The sequence below is a fragment of the Aplysia californica genome, unplaced genomic scaffold, assembly GCF_000002075.1.
Source record: "Aplysia californica isolate F4 #8 unplaced genomic scaffold, AplCal3.0 scaffold01154, whole genome shotgun sequence".
NCBI classification, from domain to species: Eukaryota; Metazoa; Mollusca; class Gastropoda; order Aplysiida; family Aplysiidae; genus Aplysia; species Aplysia californica.
Window position 1 is genome coordinate 48,284 of NW_004798424.1, and position 18,418 is coordinate 66,701.

Consider the following 18,418-nt stretch of genomic DNA (forward strand, 5'->3'; position numbering starts at 1 on the left):
CAAAAAAAAAAAAAAACAACCAAAAAAACCAACGAAACGAAAAAAAATGTTTTCTGTTTTCACCAACTGAGAAAGAATAGTTTTCCAATATTCATGAACGCCCCACCCCCTCCCCTCCCCTACTAAACTAATTTATGCGTATTCTTTCACTACTCACTCATCGAGTGCTTTATTTCAATGGTGATCAATGTTTCTTTTTCCTTTGTCCACAGAGAGCATCTATGAGCACAGTAGGGAGGGGCTACTGACCGGGGGCAGGTGGTTGGACATGCAGAACTACAGGGACCCACCCCCCTACCCTGGTCACTCCAAGCAGGTCAGTGGCATGTTACGCCGGGTGGTTGGCGGGTGCTCTGATGTGGTTTGCTCCTTCTTTCCTATCAAACAGCTGTCATACTGATTTCTCATCATCTTACCTTTTTTGTTTTGTTATTCTCTTGTTACACCTCTACTCTTCGGCACTTATATATGACCTTTTTGTGTTGTTGCAAGTTGTTGTTTTTTTTTTCCACTAAAATAACAAAAACATCAAACAGGATAAAAGAAGATATATGCATGGGTGAGTCAAAACTGTCTAGTGGTTTTCTTCTGCTCACTGAATTTTTCAGTGTTCTACTTTGATTGTCCCCCATTTCTCAATGTGTCAAGTGTGGTTTGCTCCTTCTATCCTATCAAAGAGTTACTATCCTTATCTCCTTCTTCTATTCTTTCTGCGTGTATCTCTAGTAATGCCTCTAACGTTCTGTACTTAAAATTACCTGTTTGTGTTGCAAGTGCTGTCAAACTCTGACTAAAACTAAAACTGAATTTGCCCTCAGGTTTTCACCAACCAGCCTGGATTTCGACAAAGTTTCTCGGGCAGTGAGACCAGCACAGATGTGTCCCTCTCATCCACGGAGAACCTGGCCACCTCCCAGCGCCAAGAGCCGCAGGGGGAGGAAACTCAGACCTCCCTGTACAGCCACTTGGATCTGGGCGCTGATGGGAGCAGCTACAGCATCCTGGCCCGCCTGGGCATGCCTCCTGGGGCCATCGACTCGGCAGGGAAGTTCTCGTCTGCTGGCCGCGGCTCTGCCAGTACCACCATGTCGTACATGAACCCGTCCTCGCCGTACGGGCCCGACCGCTCCCAGCAGCTCCAGATGTCCACCAGTGTTGTGGGAAAAAGCAAGCTTGGCCCATCGATGGCCTCTCCGTCCCCGCTCGGCTCTCAAGGCCACCTGACTGTTCCGCAGTGGCAGGTTCATCATCGCGCCGCTGGTGGTGGTGGCGGGGGGTACATGCATCTGCAGTCGTCAAACGAAGGAGGAGAAAGTGGCATTGGAGAGTTCACTTCCTCTTCTTCCTCCTCGTCGGCTTCGCGCAGCGCAAAGGAATTTTCGTCCTCTTCCTCCTCCTCAGCCTCCACAGTGACTTTACTGAGTGGCGGGTCTGGGGGTGAGTATCCGTCTTACGTCACCTCCTCGGCACGGACTGGTTTAGTTGCCTCGAGTGCAGGAGGGCTTCCTGGAGGGGCAGGGGTGGGAGGAGTGGTAATTTCCTCCTCCCTGTCCTCCTCCTCCTCTTCTTTGTCAACTCACCATCAGTATTTATCACCGCGTGTGCCACCGGTGTCCACCTACCACCACCCCCACCCGTACGTGAACACGCACTGGACAATGGGCAGTGGGGACTCGTCCAGCTCTCAGACCCCTCCTCTGTCATATCTGGGCAACCTCCCTCCCCCGCCGGAGTACCCTGGGGCTGTTGGAGGGATGCCTGGAGATGTCACGGCTGCTGATAAGTCGACGGACATTCGGACGTGCCGCTCCTATGAGATGATGGATAAAGTCAATACTCAGCAGTGTCATCCTGATCTCAGACTCTGTGCGTCCAGTCCAGGGATATACGTCCATGACACTAAGTTCTCTAGCCCAGATAGGTGAGTTCACTTATTCAGTCATCATTTATGTATTCGCCAACTCAATGAGCTGCCTAGATTTTCATTCATGACGACATAAAATTAAAAAGAAAATTTCAGTCTGTAAACACTCGTCCATTCATTCTTTTCCTCTCTCCATGGGAGGAACTTACAGCAGGCGAAAAGAAAGTAGCCTACCTGCTGTTGTGTCTGACCAAAGTTGACTGATGGCTGTGTCATACTTTTTCCTCCAGTCCCAAAATGTCGGTCAAAAGGCAGCCAGATGTGAGTCGCGTCAACACTTGTTCCTCATTGTTGGAGGAATCTGACTAGTCTTGAGTTTAGTTGAAATTTGTGTTCTACTTTATGATCCAGGTCATAGTGTAAATTATCATGGATGGTTGGAGGGTGCCACTGACTGGCCCTGCTGCTTCATTAGTTAGTCACAGTCTGACTTCTTCTTCCTTTATTTGCCATCTGGATTTTTGTCTCTACTTTAAAAGAGCATAAATATAAAAGACAGTTACTTTTGAAAAAAACCCAACTCTTCTCTATGGTCCCTGATTTGTGATTTATTGATGCCTCCCCGTTGAGTTTTCCACCTCTTTCTTTTTTTCATTGCCAGTCTATTCCTGGCGGTGTATGGTTAGAGAGTGTCTCTGGGTTTCTTTGATTTCATTTTATTGACGAGCCCCTGATTCAACTATGCTGCAACACAATATATTTGTGGCTTCCCTTTGTCATAAGCTACAACTCTCAGTGTGAAATGCCTCGTTTCCCAGGAGCACCAACACAAGTGCTGATGACAATGACCAGGCCAGTATTGCTGCCAAAGCCAGCCAGATGGTAGAAATGCTGACGGAGGAGAACCGTGCTCTGAGGGAAGAGCTGGCTATTTCATCCGTCAAGGTGGCAAGGTTGCAGAAAGTGAGTGTCGGAAATAGCAGTCATTGTCACAATACTCTGCTCGCTGCTGATTCAAAGTTTTTAATATAATGAGGATAGTTAGTGGTTGTCAGAGAAAATATATTTTTTGTTTAATTGAGAGGCTTTGATTAAATTAAAGAAAAGTTTTGAAGTATACTTTTAGTTTAGGTTTTGTTACTGATGTGTAAATACTGAGAGTATTTTTTTAGTTCTTGGAATTCTCTGTTCTTCTGACCTTAGGTTTTCCTTCTCAGCGCCTTTCTGGTCCTCTTTGCAATCTGTTAAAGGTTGCTTCCATCACCATCTTATGTGTATGGCATGAATGCACACACAGATTTTAACTTTTGTGTCATTTTTATCTCTATGTGTTTCTTTGTATAATTTTATGGTTCTGTTATGTCATTTTTGGTCTTTTTTCTCAATGATATTGAGCCTGGGTGTGATGAATGTGACTGAATACTTTTTATTGTGCTACAAGCTAACTGCGTGCCATACGTATTGGTTACATTTTAAGCTTGGTTTTGCTCCATTTGTAGGTGGATTTAGATATTAACGTTTGATTTGTTTGTTAGAGAAAGAGAGACAGAGAGATTTTGACCATCTTTGCGACGAATGCAATTTTTCTTCTTATCATCATATTTTCTCTGCTTTATTTTTCAAGTTCTCATGGGATTTTTTTTCGTCTTCACCTGGGGGTTCTTGTTCTTTACGTTGACCTTAATTATTTCTGTCTGTTTTATCGTTGGCCAGTTCTTCAGATGCGCCATCCCAAATGGAAAAAAAAATTGTAGTATCTTAATCTGTGGTATCAGTTGCATGTGCTCAAGAAATATTCAGTCAAAATTCAAATTCTAAGTGTTGAAAAAAAGTAGGAGAAAAGTATAACGTAAGTTCAATTGTTATTAAAAGAATGAAAGTTTTTTTCTTGTTTCTGAAACAAAATTTGCTTCTGTTAGAGCTGGACGAAGTATCGATTCCGGAACCGATTCCCACGATTCCCACGATTAAATGCTACGGAAGAAAAGTTCCGACTCCTTTTTACGTAAACCAACGGTTACCAGTTACTTTAATCTTTAAAATCTTTTAAAAAAACAATATTGTTGAGAAAAAAAAAGTTGATGCTTCGTAGTGTTCCGAAATCAAAGTTATCCTGAACTTTGAAGATGTTCGGAGCCAACCAGGGAAACACCGGAAGAAATTACATCATTAGAAAGTACTAGTGTGTGCCAGAGAGAGAGAGGGGGAGAGAGAGAGAGAGAGAGAGAGAGAGAGAGAGAGAGAGAGAGAGAGAGGTGCAGTCGTCGATTGCATATTGATTGATCTGAAGTAATTGGGTTCGGAGTCGATTCCTATGATTCCTAGCTTTTATCAATAATCGGGAACCTAGGCGCCCGGCACTACTTTCTGGACTTATTTATTACGTGGTGTACTTGGACAGCTTGCCAATGATAGCTTGTGTTTTTCCTGCTCTATGTGTGGTCTTTAGTCTGGGGTTTTGTTTTTCCTATAGATGGTGTTTTTACACACCCTTTGACACAATTTTTTTTTTTAAGAGGGGGGCCTCCGACCCTGCGTGTCAGAGCAAGCCTGGTGTGAGATGGATACTACAACATCCCAGGGATAAAACTTTTTCCTAAGTCTCCTGCATGGGACAGTAAAGTACCTGACCACTACACTGTCACAGTTACTAGTTTATATTCTGTGGATGTGCTTCACTTTACTCATTGTATTTGGATGATTGGACAGTGCTCTCGTGTGGTTTTTCCTTCTTCTCTATCAAATGTATATCATCGTTTTCTCTCCTCCTTCTTTGCTTTGTATATTACTCTCAAGTAACACCTCTAATCTTCAGCACTTATATGACCTAATTGTGTTTGGAGCGCTGTGAAAGTCTTACTAAAGCTGCAACTCATGATTGTCCTGAACTTCACCTAGTCCTTGTATTTGTCTGTGGCAGCTGGAGATGGAGATCCACAAGGTCCACGACTCGCACACCGGCCTCATCAAGTCATCGCAGAAGAGAGAGGCGCTGTGGCAGGCTATGAAGAGAAAACTGGAGGAGAGGATACAGGTCTTGGAGGGTCACGGAGGGCCAGGCAAGTCAGATTCTGGTCAGTTGTTGAACAGTTCAGCCGCTAGGTTTCCAAAAACAGTAAACAAAACCAAAAAAATTCAGTATATACGTCCGTTTTTGGAAATTTCAGAAACTCTGAAAGTAAAAAACTGTTTCAGATTGTTTACTTCTTGTATATTGATTGAAATGATTTTTGTCAAGGCTTTTTATTTTAACCCTATGTGTAATGTACAATTTAAATTTCTCTTCCCAGGAAAGTCCCATCACTCCTCTTCATCCTCCGACAGTGAGTTCCGTGCCAAGTTGGCTGAGAAAGATGCTCTCATTTCTAAACTTCTGTCTCAAAGTGAGTTAATATCCTCTACCTAGCATCTGGCTTATTTTCAAAGTAAAATCATGACTTTTATACAATGTTCTTTTAAGTATTACAGGTAGAAATGTGTTTATAGTATGCTCATAATGACGTACCGATGATGTATCGATCAAACTCCTTGTGCTGTCTTGATAAAAATAAAATTGTGTGCTCTTCTTTTGATGCGGGTGGTTGGCAGATACTGTGGTGTGGTTTGCTCCTTCTTTCCTATCATAGTATCAAATATCTATCGTCCTGATCTCTTCTTTTTTCTTTTAGTGTTTGTTACTCTAATCTTGAGCACTTACTCGACCCTGTTTGTTGCGAGTGCCGTAAAACTCTAACTAAAACTAAAGTAAAACAAGCTTTTTACCCCTTCTCAAGGGTGTGGACAAACTTGGTCAGCTTCTCTGAGGCAATTGATCATGGACGTGGAAAACTTGCTGCCGTTTGAAGTTTTAATATGAGGGGGTTCCAAGTTTTTCTTTTTAACTTTGTGTATTAATTTCTTTCTTTCATAGCTGTGTGCTGAATTTGAACAACATCCTTTTCCTTGAAAATGACAGAACGGATTTACAAAGACTGTTTAATACTCTTGTAGGGTAGAAGATATTTTAAATCAGGAAAGTAAAGTGTGTCAAATGTTGTTTACAGATCAAGAGTTGAGCTTGGCCAAAGATCAGATGGAGGGAGAAAATGCTCAGTTGAACCTGTCGGTGGCGGAGCAGCGAGCTCACGTGGACATCTACGAAAACGCACTGTTGAACGCACAGAGCAAGGTCCTCACCTTGGAAGAAGAGGTTTGTGCAACAGCCTCAAATATTTGAGTCTTTAGCTTGAAGGCTGGTTTTTTTTTGGTTTTTATTCTTATTTTTGTGCTTCCTTTGTCTTGCAAACGTGTCATCCCCACCAATTTCAAGTGCCATGAAAATTCCTTTTTTGATTGTTTAACCACAGTTGAAATGATTTTTTATACTAGTAACAGTATTGGCAATGTAACAATGCTCTTATTTAATGAAATACTTCATGTAAGTTTTCTCTCTGTTTGTTGAAAAGCTAAATGAAATCACAATTATCTCAACATGTGTAACGGCCATTGTTACGAGACAGCCACCACATTCTCCCCCTTGCTCTTAAAAATAATAATGATGACACTATACTTGAAATTTGCCTCTCTTTTTTTTATCGACAAAGGGTGGGCATCCTGGGTAATTTCAAGTGTACTGTCTTAGTGAACAATAAATTGTTCATGGCTTGAAGCTAGACATAAATCCAGTTCCTACTTTGTATTTTCCCCGTGTCTAGCGTGGGAAGAAACAGTCGTACCTGGACAAAGTGGAGCAGCTGCAGGGGGCGCTGGCCTCTCTCCAGGCGGCCAGTGAGAAACAGGAAAAGAAATCGCAGGAGATGAGGGGGCGGCTAGAGAAAGAGCTGGAAATGTACAAAGCCCAAGAGAAGGTGAAAATCTATTTCTTTGTTTTATTTTCCCCTCTCTAGATGAGAAATATTTGAGTTGCCTTTATTGATTGCTTCTGTCTTGCCAACTGTCCCCAACTTCCTGGGACTGTCCTGATTTTCCCAGGACTGTCCCCAACTTCCTGGGACTGTCCTGATTTTCCCAGGACTGTCCTGAACTTCCCGGGACCTTCCTGAATTTACCAGGACAAGTTCGAATTTCCTGGGACTGTCTCAGATTTAGGAATTTGATCGGACAGTTTAGCACTGAACCATAAGTGGTCCCACTTGATGTTATTTTGCTTGCTGTTGTGTAATCAGGTGTTATAACGTTGGGTGTCCCTGACTGGGGTTTGAACAAGTTGGCTGTAAGATTTCTTTTTAAGGAAGATTTGTTGTTTTTTTAAAAGTCTTGTATCCTTTTTTGAAATAGTGGTTGAGGACCGCTCTGGTGTGATGTGTTTCCTCCTTGTGTCCATGTTGTCTTTCTCTGTTATCAATGAAATGTATTGGTTGTCGTGTCAACTTTTCATAAATTATGATGAATTTGAATTCTTCAAAGGGAAGATTGGTCAAGTTTGTGGGGCTCTTTGGTGAGGGGTGGGTTGGTATTGGCAGTTGGTTGGGAGATTGAATTATAAGTTATGTTATGAGTCGCATTTGCTCGGTGGTGTTTGTGAAAACAGCTGTTGTGTGTTGTTTTCTAAAGCAATATAGTTTCATAATAAGTGTGCAATTATGTCTCAAATGAATAAAGGCTGGTGTATGTTTCAACAGAGTGGTGTAAGTAAACGAGCTGAGACAGGGAGAGATGATGGGAAGAGCGTAGGAATGCTTCGCAAAATGCTTGATGAGAAGGATGCTCGGATTATGCAGCTGGAGACAGAGATTGCAGAGGTAAGGCCTCAAGTTTTTGTGAACCATAGAGCAGAGTTCTAGAAATTATGAAAATGTTGGCATATATGCTGTGGAATCAAAACTTTGGTTTGGTGAAAAGTGTCAGATAAACTTTCAATTAAGTAAGAAAAGTTTAACTACTTATTAGTTTCATTCATGCGTTATTTTTGCAAGAACTGTCCAGTAATTTGAATAGTTGAAACTGTATGTTGGATCACTGATAGGTTTTACTCTGCTCTGCCCCTAGCTTCCACCTAGATAGCATCGAACCTTTTTTTGAATCCTTTACTGCAAAATGCATCTAATCAATCAAAATTTGAATTTAAAAAGTACTAAAGCTGTAGATTATTAATCATTTTGATTTGTAAAAGTGGATTAAAATTAGTCTGGACAAGGTTTTTGTCTTGTCACAGCTAGCGACCTCTGTGCTTTCTTGTTGTATCTCCATTTTTAATAACAGTGAAAACAGTTTATATATCAAAGAGTGAACTTAAGAAGATGTCACATTTTCACTGTTAAAAAATGGAGATACGACAAGAAAGCACTGAGGTTGCGAGCTGTAATTTATATTCTTCTAAACATCAATTTTCAACTTTCATGTTTTTTTTTTTCAGTTGGAACAAAAGTATGTGAAAGAGGCAACCTTAAGACAGCTGAACATGGATGAAACACCTCAGGCTCCAAAGTGAGTTTATAATGTCATATGGTTGTGTACAAGTTGACCAAAAGCTCATGATTTTCAAGTGTGCAGAATGAACATGCATAAAACACTCACACACTACCCTCCCACTCCCAGCCTCCCTCCCTCCCCCCAAAAAAAAACCCAAACAAAAAAAACCCTCTAATCTTTGACACGTATTTAATGTAAATGTATTGAAAGGGGCGTAAAACTCTTTACTAAAAGTAAAATCTCCTTTTCTTTGTATGTTACTCTTTTGTAAAACCTCTAGCCTTCGGCACTTGTATGACTTAATTGTGTTGCAAGTGCAGTAAACAATCTTAATGGGTGGTTGGCGGATGCTCTGATGTGGTTTACTTCTTCTTTCCTATCTAACATCTGTCGTCCTTATCTCCCCTTTTTCTTTTTTTATGTATGATACGCTCTTGTAACACCTCTAACCTTCGGCACTTGTATGACTTAATTGTGTTCCAAGTGCAGTAAACAATCTTACTTAAACTAAACCAGCTTGACATGCTCGCTGACTCCCCCTCACTGACTGCCCCTCACTGACTCCCCCTCACTGACTGCCCCTCACTGACTCCCCCTCACTGACTGCCCCTCACTGACTCCCCCCTCACAGACTCCCCCTCACTGACTGCCCCTCACTGACTGCCCCTCACTGACTGCCCCTCACTGACTCCCCCTCACTGACTGCCCCTCACTGACTCCCCCTCACTGACTGCCCCTCACTGACTGCCCCTCACTGACTGGCCCTCACTGACTGCTTGCCGTGTGTCCACAGGGAGGTACGTCTGGCGGCGCTAGAGAAGAGCTCCTCAGACATGGGCAAGCTGATCGACGAGGCCAAGACGGAGAAACTGAAACACATGGAGGAGCTGCATCAGTCGCAGAGGAAGGTGGCGGAGCTGGAGGCCAAGTGAGTCGCCTCGTCTCTGGCTGTGCTGGGCTCAGCTCCTCTTGTTTCTTAACCCTTTCAGCCTCCAGTTTGTCGTGGGTTCTTTGATAGGATATTTTAGGAGCAGGGTTGGCAGTGAAAGGGTTAATGTAGATTGTAAAACTCCTAGAGCGTGACACTGGGCGGGATTTGGCGTTACACAAATACTATCTATTATTATTATTATTATTATTATTATCATTGTTAATATTGTTACTATTATTATTATTATTTTATTTATTTTTGTTATTGTTTGCTGAGTGGTAGTTACTGGACAGTTTCAGACTATGAGGCGGTTGGAGGGTGCCTGTGGTAGGTCGCACTTCTTATCACTTCGTCTTTTATCTCTACGTGTTTTTGATTTTTTTCCCTGTACTTAATTCAATAAATAGTAATAATAGATAGCATTTGTATAGAGTGTATCCCTGTCCAACAGAAAGCTCTATGCACTTTACAATCTGAATAGCAGTTGCTGTGTTTTAGTGTTCCTCTTTACTGAAACTTTGAACTCAGTATCTTTGTAGTACATTCTCATACCAAGGTGTCATGTTACTTTTTCTTCTCATTATTTTTTGCTTTTAAGGGTGTAAACTTCCCCCAAGCCCCTACCAGTTCTTTGGTAGATTTTTAAAGGGTTTCCTTTCTTTGATCCTGTTTCTTCATTGTATCGTTTTTTGTATTACCTTGACTTGCCTTGCTCTTACAGCGGGTGGTTAGTGAGTGCTTTGGTATGGTTCGCTCCTTCTTTCTTATCAAACATCTATCGTCTTGATCTCTTCTCCACCTTTTTAATGTTTGTTACTCTCTTGCAACACTTCTAACCTTCGACACTTATATGAACTTATTGTGTTGCAAGAGCCATAAAGTTCTTACTTAAACAAAACAAAAATTCTTCTAACACTTTAATCTCTGGCTCTTATAGGACCTGTTTGTGTTGCAAGTGCTGTAAAACTATTACTGAAACTAAAACTAAAGGACTGTGCTGTGTCGTGTCCCCCGCAGGGTGAAGCAACTCCAGACCCAGGTGGTTGAGAAGGAGGCCATGGTGAAGGTGTTCCAGCGCTCCCCGCTGGCTCTGGCGCGGAGCTCCAGCCTGCACGCCCTGTGCCACTCCCCGCTACACTCCCCGAGACCCTCACTCATCGCATCACACGCCTGGCAGGGCAGCAGTCCCTCCGGGGACTTGGGGGTGGCGGGAGGCTGCAGGGAGTTTGCCACCATCAGACATATGAAGACTGGTGAGTTGGAGGGTTAGGAGAGGAAGAGAGGAGGGACTCTTTTGTTTTCCCCTCAGGGGGAGGGAGAGTATTGTTGTAGAATTGTCAGTGAATGAGCTGTTGTTGGTAAGTGAAGGAGAAGGGTTTCGTTGTAGCCATGTCGAAGATTGAACTGTTCTTTCTGAGAGGAGAAACTGTATCAATGTGGTCACATCAATCACTGAGTTGTTTTTAATGAGGGGATAGGGTGAAGGGACCTTGACGTAGTTGGAATTTTGATTTAAAAATTTGACAGATGGGTCTTTGGGTTTTTTTTTGGTGTTTTGTTGGGTTTTTTTCTAAAATTATGAACAGATTGATTTTTACGGAAAATGACTTCTATGGTCCTGTATGAACTTTTATATCGCCAGAATTTCAGTTTGACTTCATTTATGACTTGCCATTGATTTGTGGCATGGCTCATTCTAATTGCTTTCACCTGTTAAGCTTGTAGAGGAGAAATATCTCACAAGTCATTTATAATGTAAGAATGTGTCTTTAGCCGCTTGTTTTGTTGTCTGTTAATTTCCTGTATGTTTTGTGTGGATAAATTAAAGCCAATGAGAAGGAAAGACTATGTAGCACTAGTTAAGTGTTTATTGAAGTAATGCCTACTTTGTATTTGTTGATGAGTGTGTGATGTGCTTTGCCCTCAAATAATGACTCTCCTTGACATCCAGGTAGCGCAAGTGCTATAGAACTGGGCCGCAAAATGTCTATGGAGGAGGATCTACTTACCAAAGTGCAAAATCTGAACTCTGAGGTGAGACATTTTTGTATATTTGTTAGTGCTGTCCCAACCCAGGGGAGGAGGGGTGGGGGGGGGGGGGGTAAGTTGACAACGGTTGTAGAGATGGGACTTGTGCTTTCTCCTCTTTCTTTCTTTGACTGGGATTTCCATGTGTGTTTCTTGTGATCTCAAAAATATGAAGCTGGCTTCTTGAATTTACATCTAAGGAACTCGAACAAACTTTTGATTGTGCTGGTAGAAATTTATAGAGGCTGATTGAATTGTTGTGTGCCTTGAAGCTCTCGGTAAAGTTGGTTGGAGGACTTGATGGATAGCTCTTGTGTTTCCGTCAGCTCTTCCTGTGCCATGATTCATCAATATATTGATGGTGTTATGTTCTAACCATTTAACTGGGTTTTTTAAAGATTGGACAATTTGCAAAAAATAATTTTGTCATTTATATGATTTGAAGACAAACGTTAACCTGCTGCTGTCTGTCATCTTCTTTGTTCATGGCGCTGCTAGATCCATAATGTTTCATATGGTCCCATTTTGATGTATGTACAGATCTCCATTAATTGTCATTTCTTACCTGTGGTTTGAAGGTAACAACGGTAAGTTCTGCTTTTGTAGAATTGCTCTGTTTTACCTACCTACCCATCTTACTTGTTCTTTATCACTTTATCTTAATAACCATTATTTTGTAGATGTGTTTCTGATTAGTCAAACTAAGACTTGCTTTATCTTTTTTCCACAGAGTAAAAGTGACTCAGAGGATGAGGTGAAGCTGTGGCATGTGTAGAGGACTTTCTCTTTCTCTCCTCCCCCTCGTCCGTCAACTGTTGATCTGACTCGCTCTGGCCTCGTGGCCTCACGTCTGTCGTCACTTATGATGTCAGGCAGTGACAGGCACAGCTGCTCAAGATGTGAGAGATGTCTGACAACACTGGCCGTGTTCAGCTGTGAGAGATGTCTGACAACACTGTCCGTGTTCTGTGAGAGATGTCTGACAAGTTCACTGGCCGTGTTCAGTGTGAGAGATGTCTGACAACACTTTCACTGTGAGAGATGTATGACAACACGTTCACTGGCCGTCCTTAGCTCTCACACAAATCCTCAGCTCTCACACGAAGCATGCTGTAGGAGGCAACTGACACCAGTTGTACAACATCATTAATGTACCCGCTGGTGAGGCATTGAGGGACTTGTCTTAGACTGGTGGATGACTAACCCCCTTTACTCATCCATGGGCAGTTGTAACCGCTGAACATGCAAACAGGTGCTCTTCCTTGATTCTGATAATCAGGGTGTTCCTAAAGCAGTGCATAACGAAGTCTATGGTTCTTAAGAAAAGAGAATGACATTTTTGTTTTGAACTAGCTACATGAATAGAACGTCCATTCTTTTCTCGCATTAAGGGAGCGTTGTCTCAGATTGTGTGTGACAAGCAGGGTAATTCTGCCCTGTTTTTACTGCATATTTCGAAATAATTCTTTCAAAATGAATCCCTTCACTAATGCATGATTTTTTGGCATTTCAATGTCTCCTGAGCCTTAGAATGGTCACCAACACCGATCAGGTTATCCTAGGAACAAATAGGTAATCTTTTGTTACATATCCTAGAGTGTTGTGTGTGCTCTTCTCATGCTTGCTGTAGTTGCCTTTGGGTGCACTGCTGGTTGGAACACTCTAAGGCGCGACCAGGACCCTCGTGTTGTGCTCGTCACGCCGTCCTCAATGCTACCACACAGTTCTGAATTACAGTTCCCCAAAGCCAACACAGTAAGTGAATTGTTTACGGGGGGAAGGGGGAGAGAGAATTACATTTCCTGACCCTCTTTGAAATACATAATTTGTAGTTGGATTATGGGTCTTGCGGTACAGTTATTTAGTTTCAATATCTGTACAAAGATTTGATACTCTAGGTTTGAGAAGGGTTGCTTTCGTTTTCGTGCATGTTCCTCTGGTTGTTATATTATGCCAGGCTATATGTGCAAGTTTTGTCTCCTCAAACCTTCACTTGAGAATCTTTTTTTTTTTTTTATATAACGGATATTGTGAACAAAACCATACTAACATGTCTGGTAAAGATACCAACATACTAATATATCTGTTAAAGAAGTCAATTTTCGTCAATTTATTGTTTTTTTTATTATTTGAGAAACAAAAAAACAAGAACTGAAAACCTGCTTTACCTAATCTCTAGTCATAGTCTTGTTAAATCAAATCAACCAAGCTGAAGTTTTATTACATGTCAGCACAACTGTGAAAGGTTTTGTGAAGTCTCCGTATCTCGACTGACTGACTCTTCGGTGGCCTCACTATGCCCATAGCATATCTTCTCACTGAAATTTGTTGCACGAGTCTCTGGATTTGGGTTAGTCTATGGTTTTGATGGTATACCTTTGACTTTTTTCCAGGTTTCTTTTTCTGTGCCGGTCTTTCTCACCTCAGCACAAATGTTTTTTTCTTCTCTTTTTTTTTGTGTGATTTTTGCTGTTTAACGACTGCTCAGTGTTAGACTGTCATATATCACTCTTAAAAATGGCATATGGCAGAGTCTTACATTAAGCATTCGATATGTTTTGTATTTTACTCGAGAGCCAAGAACAAAATCCTTTGGCACGTGTTGTCATTTTGGACTTGCACTCAAGCCCTTTCTGGAAACAGTTCAGTAAAGTAAGCATTTTGTGCACCTGAAGGCCTTATTTATGGTCAGTTGTGGTGGATGCTCTTATCGCATAACTCAATGTATACTACAGCGTGTAAGACTCCCTCATAAGTCATTCTTCAAAGTGGCGTATGGTGGAGTCTTGCAATAGGCAGTTGGTATGTGAATCAGTTTTGTCTTTTTTCAAATTATTGCTCTTTTTACACTGAGAGTGTGAGGCCTATTTGGAATACTTATGTATGTATCCAAGGAATTTGTTCTAAAGGTAGAAAAGTCTCATGATTTTCAAGAGTACAGCCATGGTATGATTTTGCATTGAAAATGTCCTATATGGTTTTATTGACAGAGATGTTTTACATATTTCCAGAATAGGTCTGTATGCACAGATGCCTTGTAAATTTCCTCAGTGACATAAGCCCTTGTGGCTAAGTAGCCGTGGGAGAGTTGAGGCCAGCTGTTCCCTCGAAAGGGCTCGGTTGTAGTTTTATAGGGTCAATGTTTTTTTACTGGACAAGAAGTCCTGGTAGTATCAGAGATTGTCTGATAGTGCTACCAGTCCTTTCTGTGGCATTGCGGTATGGAGGTTATTTTTGATCCAGGCTGTAAAATAATAGGGTGGGGGGATCATGTTTATGTTATATTCAAAATTTCACTCTTGGGGTTGAATTTGAATCTACCTTATCCACAGCGTATGTTTTATTTTAGATTTGCCTGCTGTGCATTAAGTTGGAAAGCTTTCAACACAGCTGTAAGATCTCTTTTGCCTCAAAATAGCTCTATTTCATTCCAATTTTGAAAAAAAAAAAAGCACTTTTTGGACAAAAGTACGGACTAAATGCTGTGTCATTTTCAAATTAAATCTAGACATTGGTGACATTGGAATTGGAATCAATATTTATAGAGCTCTCAGCTTACCAGTTAGTCATTTTTGGTATCATGTTTGGGAGTTAAATAAATTAGGTTGATTTTTTTTTTTCGGTTGGGGGGCAGACACAAAAAGTGTCTTCTACTGAGTGGAAGTGCTGTGGCCCGAGTTGAGATATTCTCACGTGAAGGAAAAATTTCTGGTTAATACTCACACTGGTGTAAGGGTGACATTCCCTCAGTACTTTTTGCTGAATGTGCCTTTCTGCACAATTGTGTGTTTTTTAAACCGTGCATGTGTACATGTTTTTATATTGACTGCTGAGTGTGAGACTCACATCAGACGTCACTTTTCAAAATTTTGTATGGTGGAGTCTTACACTAAGCAGTGGATGTATGTACACATACATATATTATTAAAAATATTATATATAAATTACTGTGATTGTGTATGTGACATTTTTCTATGCTTCGTCTCTCATGTTGGCACATTTCTATAAAGATGACTTTTCCACTGGTTAAGGTCACAAGTTTCCCAGTGGGAAACTGATGTTGTACTTAAGTCTCCAGCTTTACTTGGAAAATGTTCCTAGACTCATGACTTTTTATATATATATAGTAAGTTCTTAGTACTACTTGTTATTGTACTATTTGTTACCGTAGCACTTGTTACTGTGTGCTGTGTGTGCCTTTGTAGACTTTGGCAAGCAAATCAGTATTGTGTTGTAGCCATACCTTGTTGTTTTTTAACTAGCAGAGAGGCACTTAAAGAGGCATAATGAAATGGGGGGGTTTTTTGTCGTTGTTTTTTGGTTGTTTGTTGTTTTTGTGTGTAATTTGTGTTTCACTCATCACTATAAGTCACGGAGAGAGAAAGAAAGAACGAGAACGAATCAAGCAATAGAGTGAAAGGGAAAAATGAACAGGAGCGAGATTTGTGAGATTTCATTTTCATGAAACGGAATATTTAATGATTCAGATTTATTGTTGAAATGTTACGATTATGGTTTGTAGAAAATTGTCCAAAGCGATTCTCCTCTCTATGCACGTGTACATAATAATTGTTTGTTGGTATTGTTAGCTGTTGACAAAATGGTGCTAACTTCATGCATTTATTGTTGTACAGAATGCTATGTTAATGCAAATGTTTCAATGGTGTGAATTTTTCCTGATCTGTTTCTATGTATCTCGTGTGCTGTTTTCTGTTAATATTGTCTTTTTACTATGTTAATGTTGACAGTGTGGAATGTTTCTGTGTTTGAGGATGCCATTATCGTACATGTCATCATCTGGTGGCCGGTTGATTTCACGGTCACTCCTCTCTCTTTCTTGAAAAAACAATTTGGGATTTTTGGGAGAAAAATTTTTATAGCACACATCTGTTGCTCTCGCCTGTTCTGGTCGAATGCCATGTCTGTGCCAGGGCAGCACTTGTAGACCACCTTCCCCTCCACACACACACACACACACACACACACACACAAACACACACACACACACAACACTCACTCACACACACAAACACACACACACACACACACACACACACACACACACTGACACACACACCACCCCTCACGGGATCTATTTTCATTACATCTACGCATGACTTGTCCTTTTGAAACAAATGCTGTGCGGGTTGGCGTGTAGAAAGTGCTGAATTGTCTGTATGTTGTGCTCTTTGTAGCTTTGAAATGTTGCCTGATCAGTGATGGGCTGCTCAGCTACACTAAGTTCTTTGTGGATCACAAAGTTTTCGTGGCAGTTGGGCACCTAGTCTAGGAGGTTTCCCCCCCCACATATATTTTTTATTGGTTTGGATTTGAGGTTGGGTTTGGTTTGGGTTTTTTTTTTAGCTTTGTAGGATTTTTAAAGTTTGGACCCAAATTAAATTCCCCTCTGGTGTGGCCTTATCGTGTGTATAGAAAGGTGTGCTGTCTCTGCACTGTACATGTTTTTAGAACAGTTTGGGGAGCGTGTGTAGACCATAGAATAGTGACCCCCTTAGAAACTCCAAACTGTAATTCCTATCCCTACACGGCTTGATCAGCGTCGCATAAAATAAAAAAATATCAATGTATTAACACCTCTCCCAGGAATGAAACTGGCAAGGTATTAACTGACCTGTCTCTGTGGAATGAAAGGCTTACTGATCTCTGCGTACTACTTATGACAGAAGGTGCTCTTGTGTCTACCCGCGAAACAGGCGTGATTTGAGAAAGCAAGATGTTCCGACAGACTACTTAATTCTCTTTTAGATATATTAAATTCAGGTACCCTTAGCTCGGGTTGGTCCTGATAGGCAGCGTCAGACAGAAGCCTGCCTTCTTTATGATGTAAAATAGTACAATGGTGGCGTAAAAACACCTACATTAAAAAAAAAAATGATGATAAAATGAAATGCTCAATGGCACAGCGAAGCGTTGTTGTGATCCGTGTGACTTGAGTGATTGTCCTCTCTAGTACGGAGTGCCCTTTGGGGGATCAGTTCTTTCATACAGACCTATCACCGCCCGATCGCCCGACTCATCGCCTGAAAACAAACGCGTTTGTTTTTGAGACGACGAGTCAGGCGATCGGTTTGTGCCATTATAGCTGCTTTGTGCCCTCAATCTGGCTAGCAAACCGAACCGAACCGAATCGATCGTGCCAGTGAGCACTGGGTATTAGGGAGTGTGGAACTCTTCTGTTTAGATAGGGAACATTTATGGGGGCCTGGTACGTGTGGTGGTTGGAGGGTCCCACTGGAAGGTCCTTCTTCCTTTTCTTTTCCTCTTTTTGTTTCTGTCTTTTGCTTTTCTGTAAAAAAGAAAGAATGTAATTTGTAGATCTACAAATCTCGACTGCTAAGTGTAAGACTCTGTTATAAGCCATCTTTGAAAAGTTTCTTTTGGTGGAGTCTTACATTGAGCCAGTTGATTTGTCTTGCTCTTTGGCAGCACACGAAATGATGGTTTGATTAATGTCCTGTGTCTCTTTTCTCTAACCAAAATCCTAGCCAGGCAGGTGAAATTTTGTACTAGTTTATAGCAACAGTAATGATTTTGTTTGGTTCTGGACTTGATGCTGGGTGTGATGTGATGATATGCTGTACTAAACTTGATGTGAACTCAACCAAGACACATAATATATTATAATGCAACTGTACTGACTTGTCTCTTCTTTGTGATTTCTTCTATGAGTGTTGTCAATTATGAGTGTTGTTTTTTAAAAAATAATTTATTGCAAACAATGCCCCTGAGAAAGATGAATACAATAACTGATGATAATACAGTACTTGCATTTGTTTTTCATTTTTTAAAATTAGATCTATTTCTTGTTGTTGTTGTTGTTGTTGGTGCTGTTGCTGTTGTCCTCTTCCTCCTCCTCCTCCTCCTCCTCCTCCTCCTCCTCGAGTATTAAAAAAGTGAAGGCTTGAAATTGGATTATGTATCGACCACAACCACATTCTGCCTTTGAGGGTGGGTTTTATTAGTTGGGTGGGTTTATTTTCGGGGCGATTGAGGGGGTGGGCGGTGGGGATGGTATGTCAACTCATGACAATTGATATTTCGACTGTGACAATGTCCCAAGCCTCATGCGTTCTCATTGTCTAAATTTTGAGACTCCTGATTTAGAACAAGACTTCAATTGACGAGTTGATCACAATAATGTTTTCACTAACTAAAGCTGAATA

General features: G+C 41.2%; 1 protein-coding gene across 4 annotated transcripts in view; it reads left to right on the plus strand.

The window, feature by feature from the left end:
- Positions 1 to 18,015, plus strand: part of LOC101860544 (angiomotin-like 2a) — a 48,047-nt gene extending 30,032 nt beyond the window's left edge. For 3 of the 4 annotated variants that reach the window (XM_005111951.3, XM_005111952.3, XM_005111949.3), the window contains exons 2-14: positions 213 to 316; positions 819 to 1,921; positions 2,683 to 2,827; positions 4,785 to 4,938; positions 5,155 to 5,247; positions 5,908 to 6,053; positions 6,559 to 6,711; positions 7,486 to 7,605; positions 8,220 to 8,290; positions 9,069 to 9,203; positions 10,224 to 10,459; positions 11,158 to 11,240; positions 11,965 to 18,015. In XM_005111951.3, coding sequence (XP_005112008.1) covers positions 269 to 316; positions 819 to 1,921; positions 2,683 to 2,827; positions 4,785 to 4,938; positions 5,155 to 5,247; positions 5,908 to 6,053; positions 6,559 to 6,711; positions 7,486 to 7,605; positions 8,220 to 8,290; positions 9,069 to 9,203; positions 10,224 to 10,459; positions 11,158 to 11,240; positions 11,965 to 12,009 — 2,532 coding nt within the window. In that variant the 5' untranslated portion in view covers positions 213 to 268 and the 3' untranslated portion in view covers positions 12,010 to 18,015. The remainder of the gene's footprint in view (positions 1 to 212; positions 317 to 818; positions 1,922 to 2,682; positions 2,828 to 4,784; positions 4,939 to 5,154; positions 5,248 to 5,907; positions 6,054 to 6,558; positions 6,712 to 7,485; positions 7,606 to 8,219; positions 8,291 to 9,068; positions 9,204 to 10,223; positions 10,460 to 11,157; positions 11,241 to 11,964) is intronic. The other variant, XM_005111950.3, reaches the window with a different exon arrangement.
- The last annotated feature ends 403 nt before the right edge of the window (positions 18,016 to 18,418 follow it).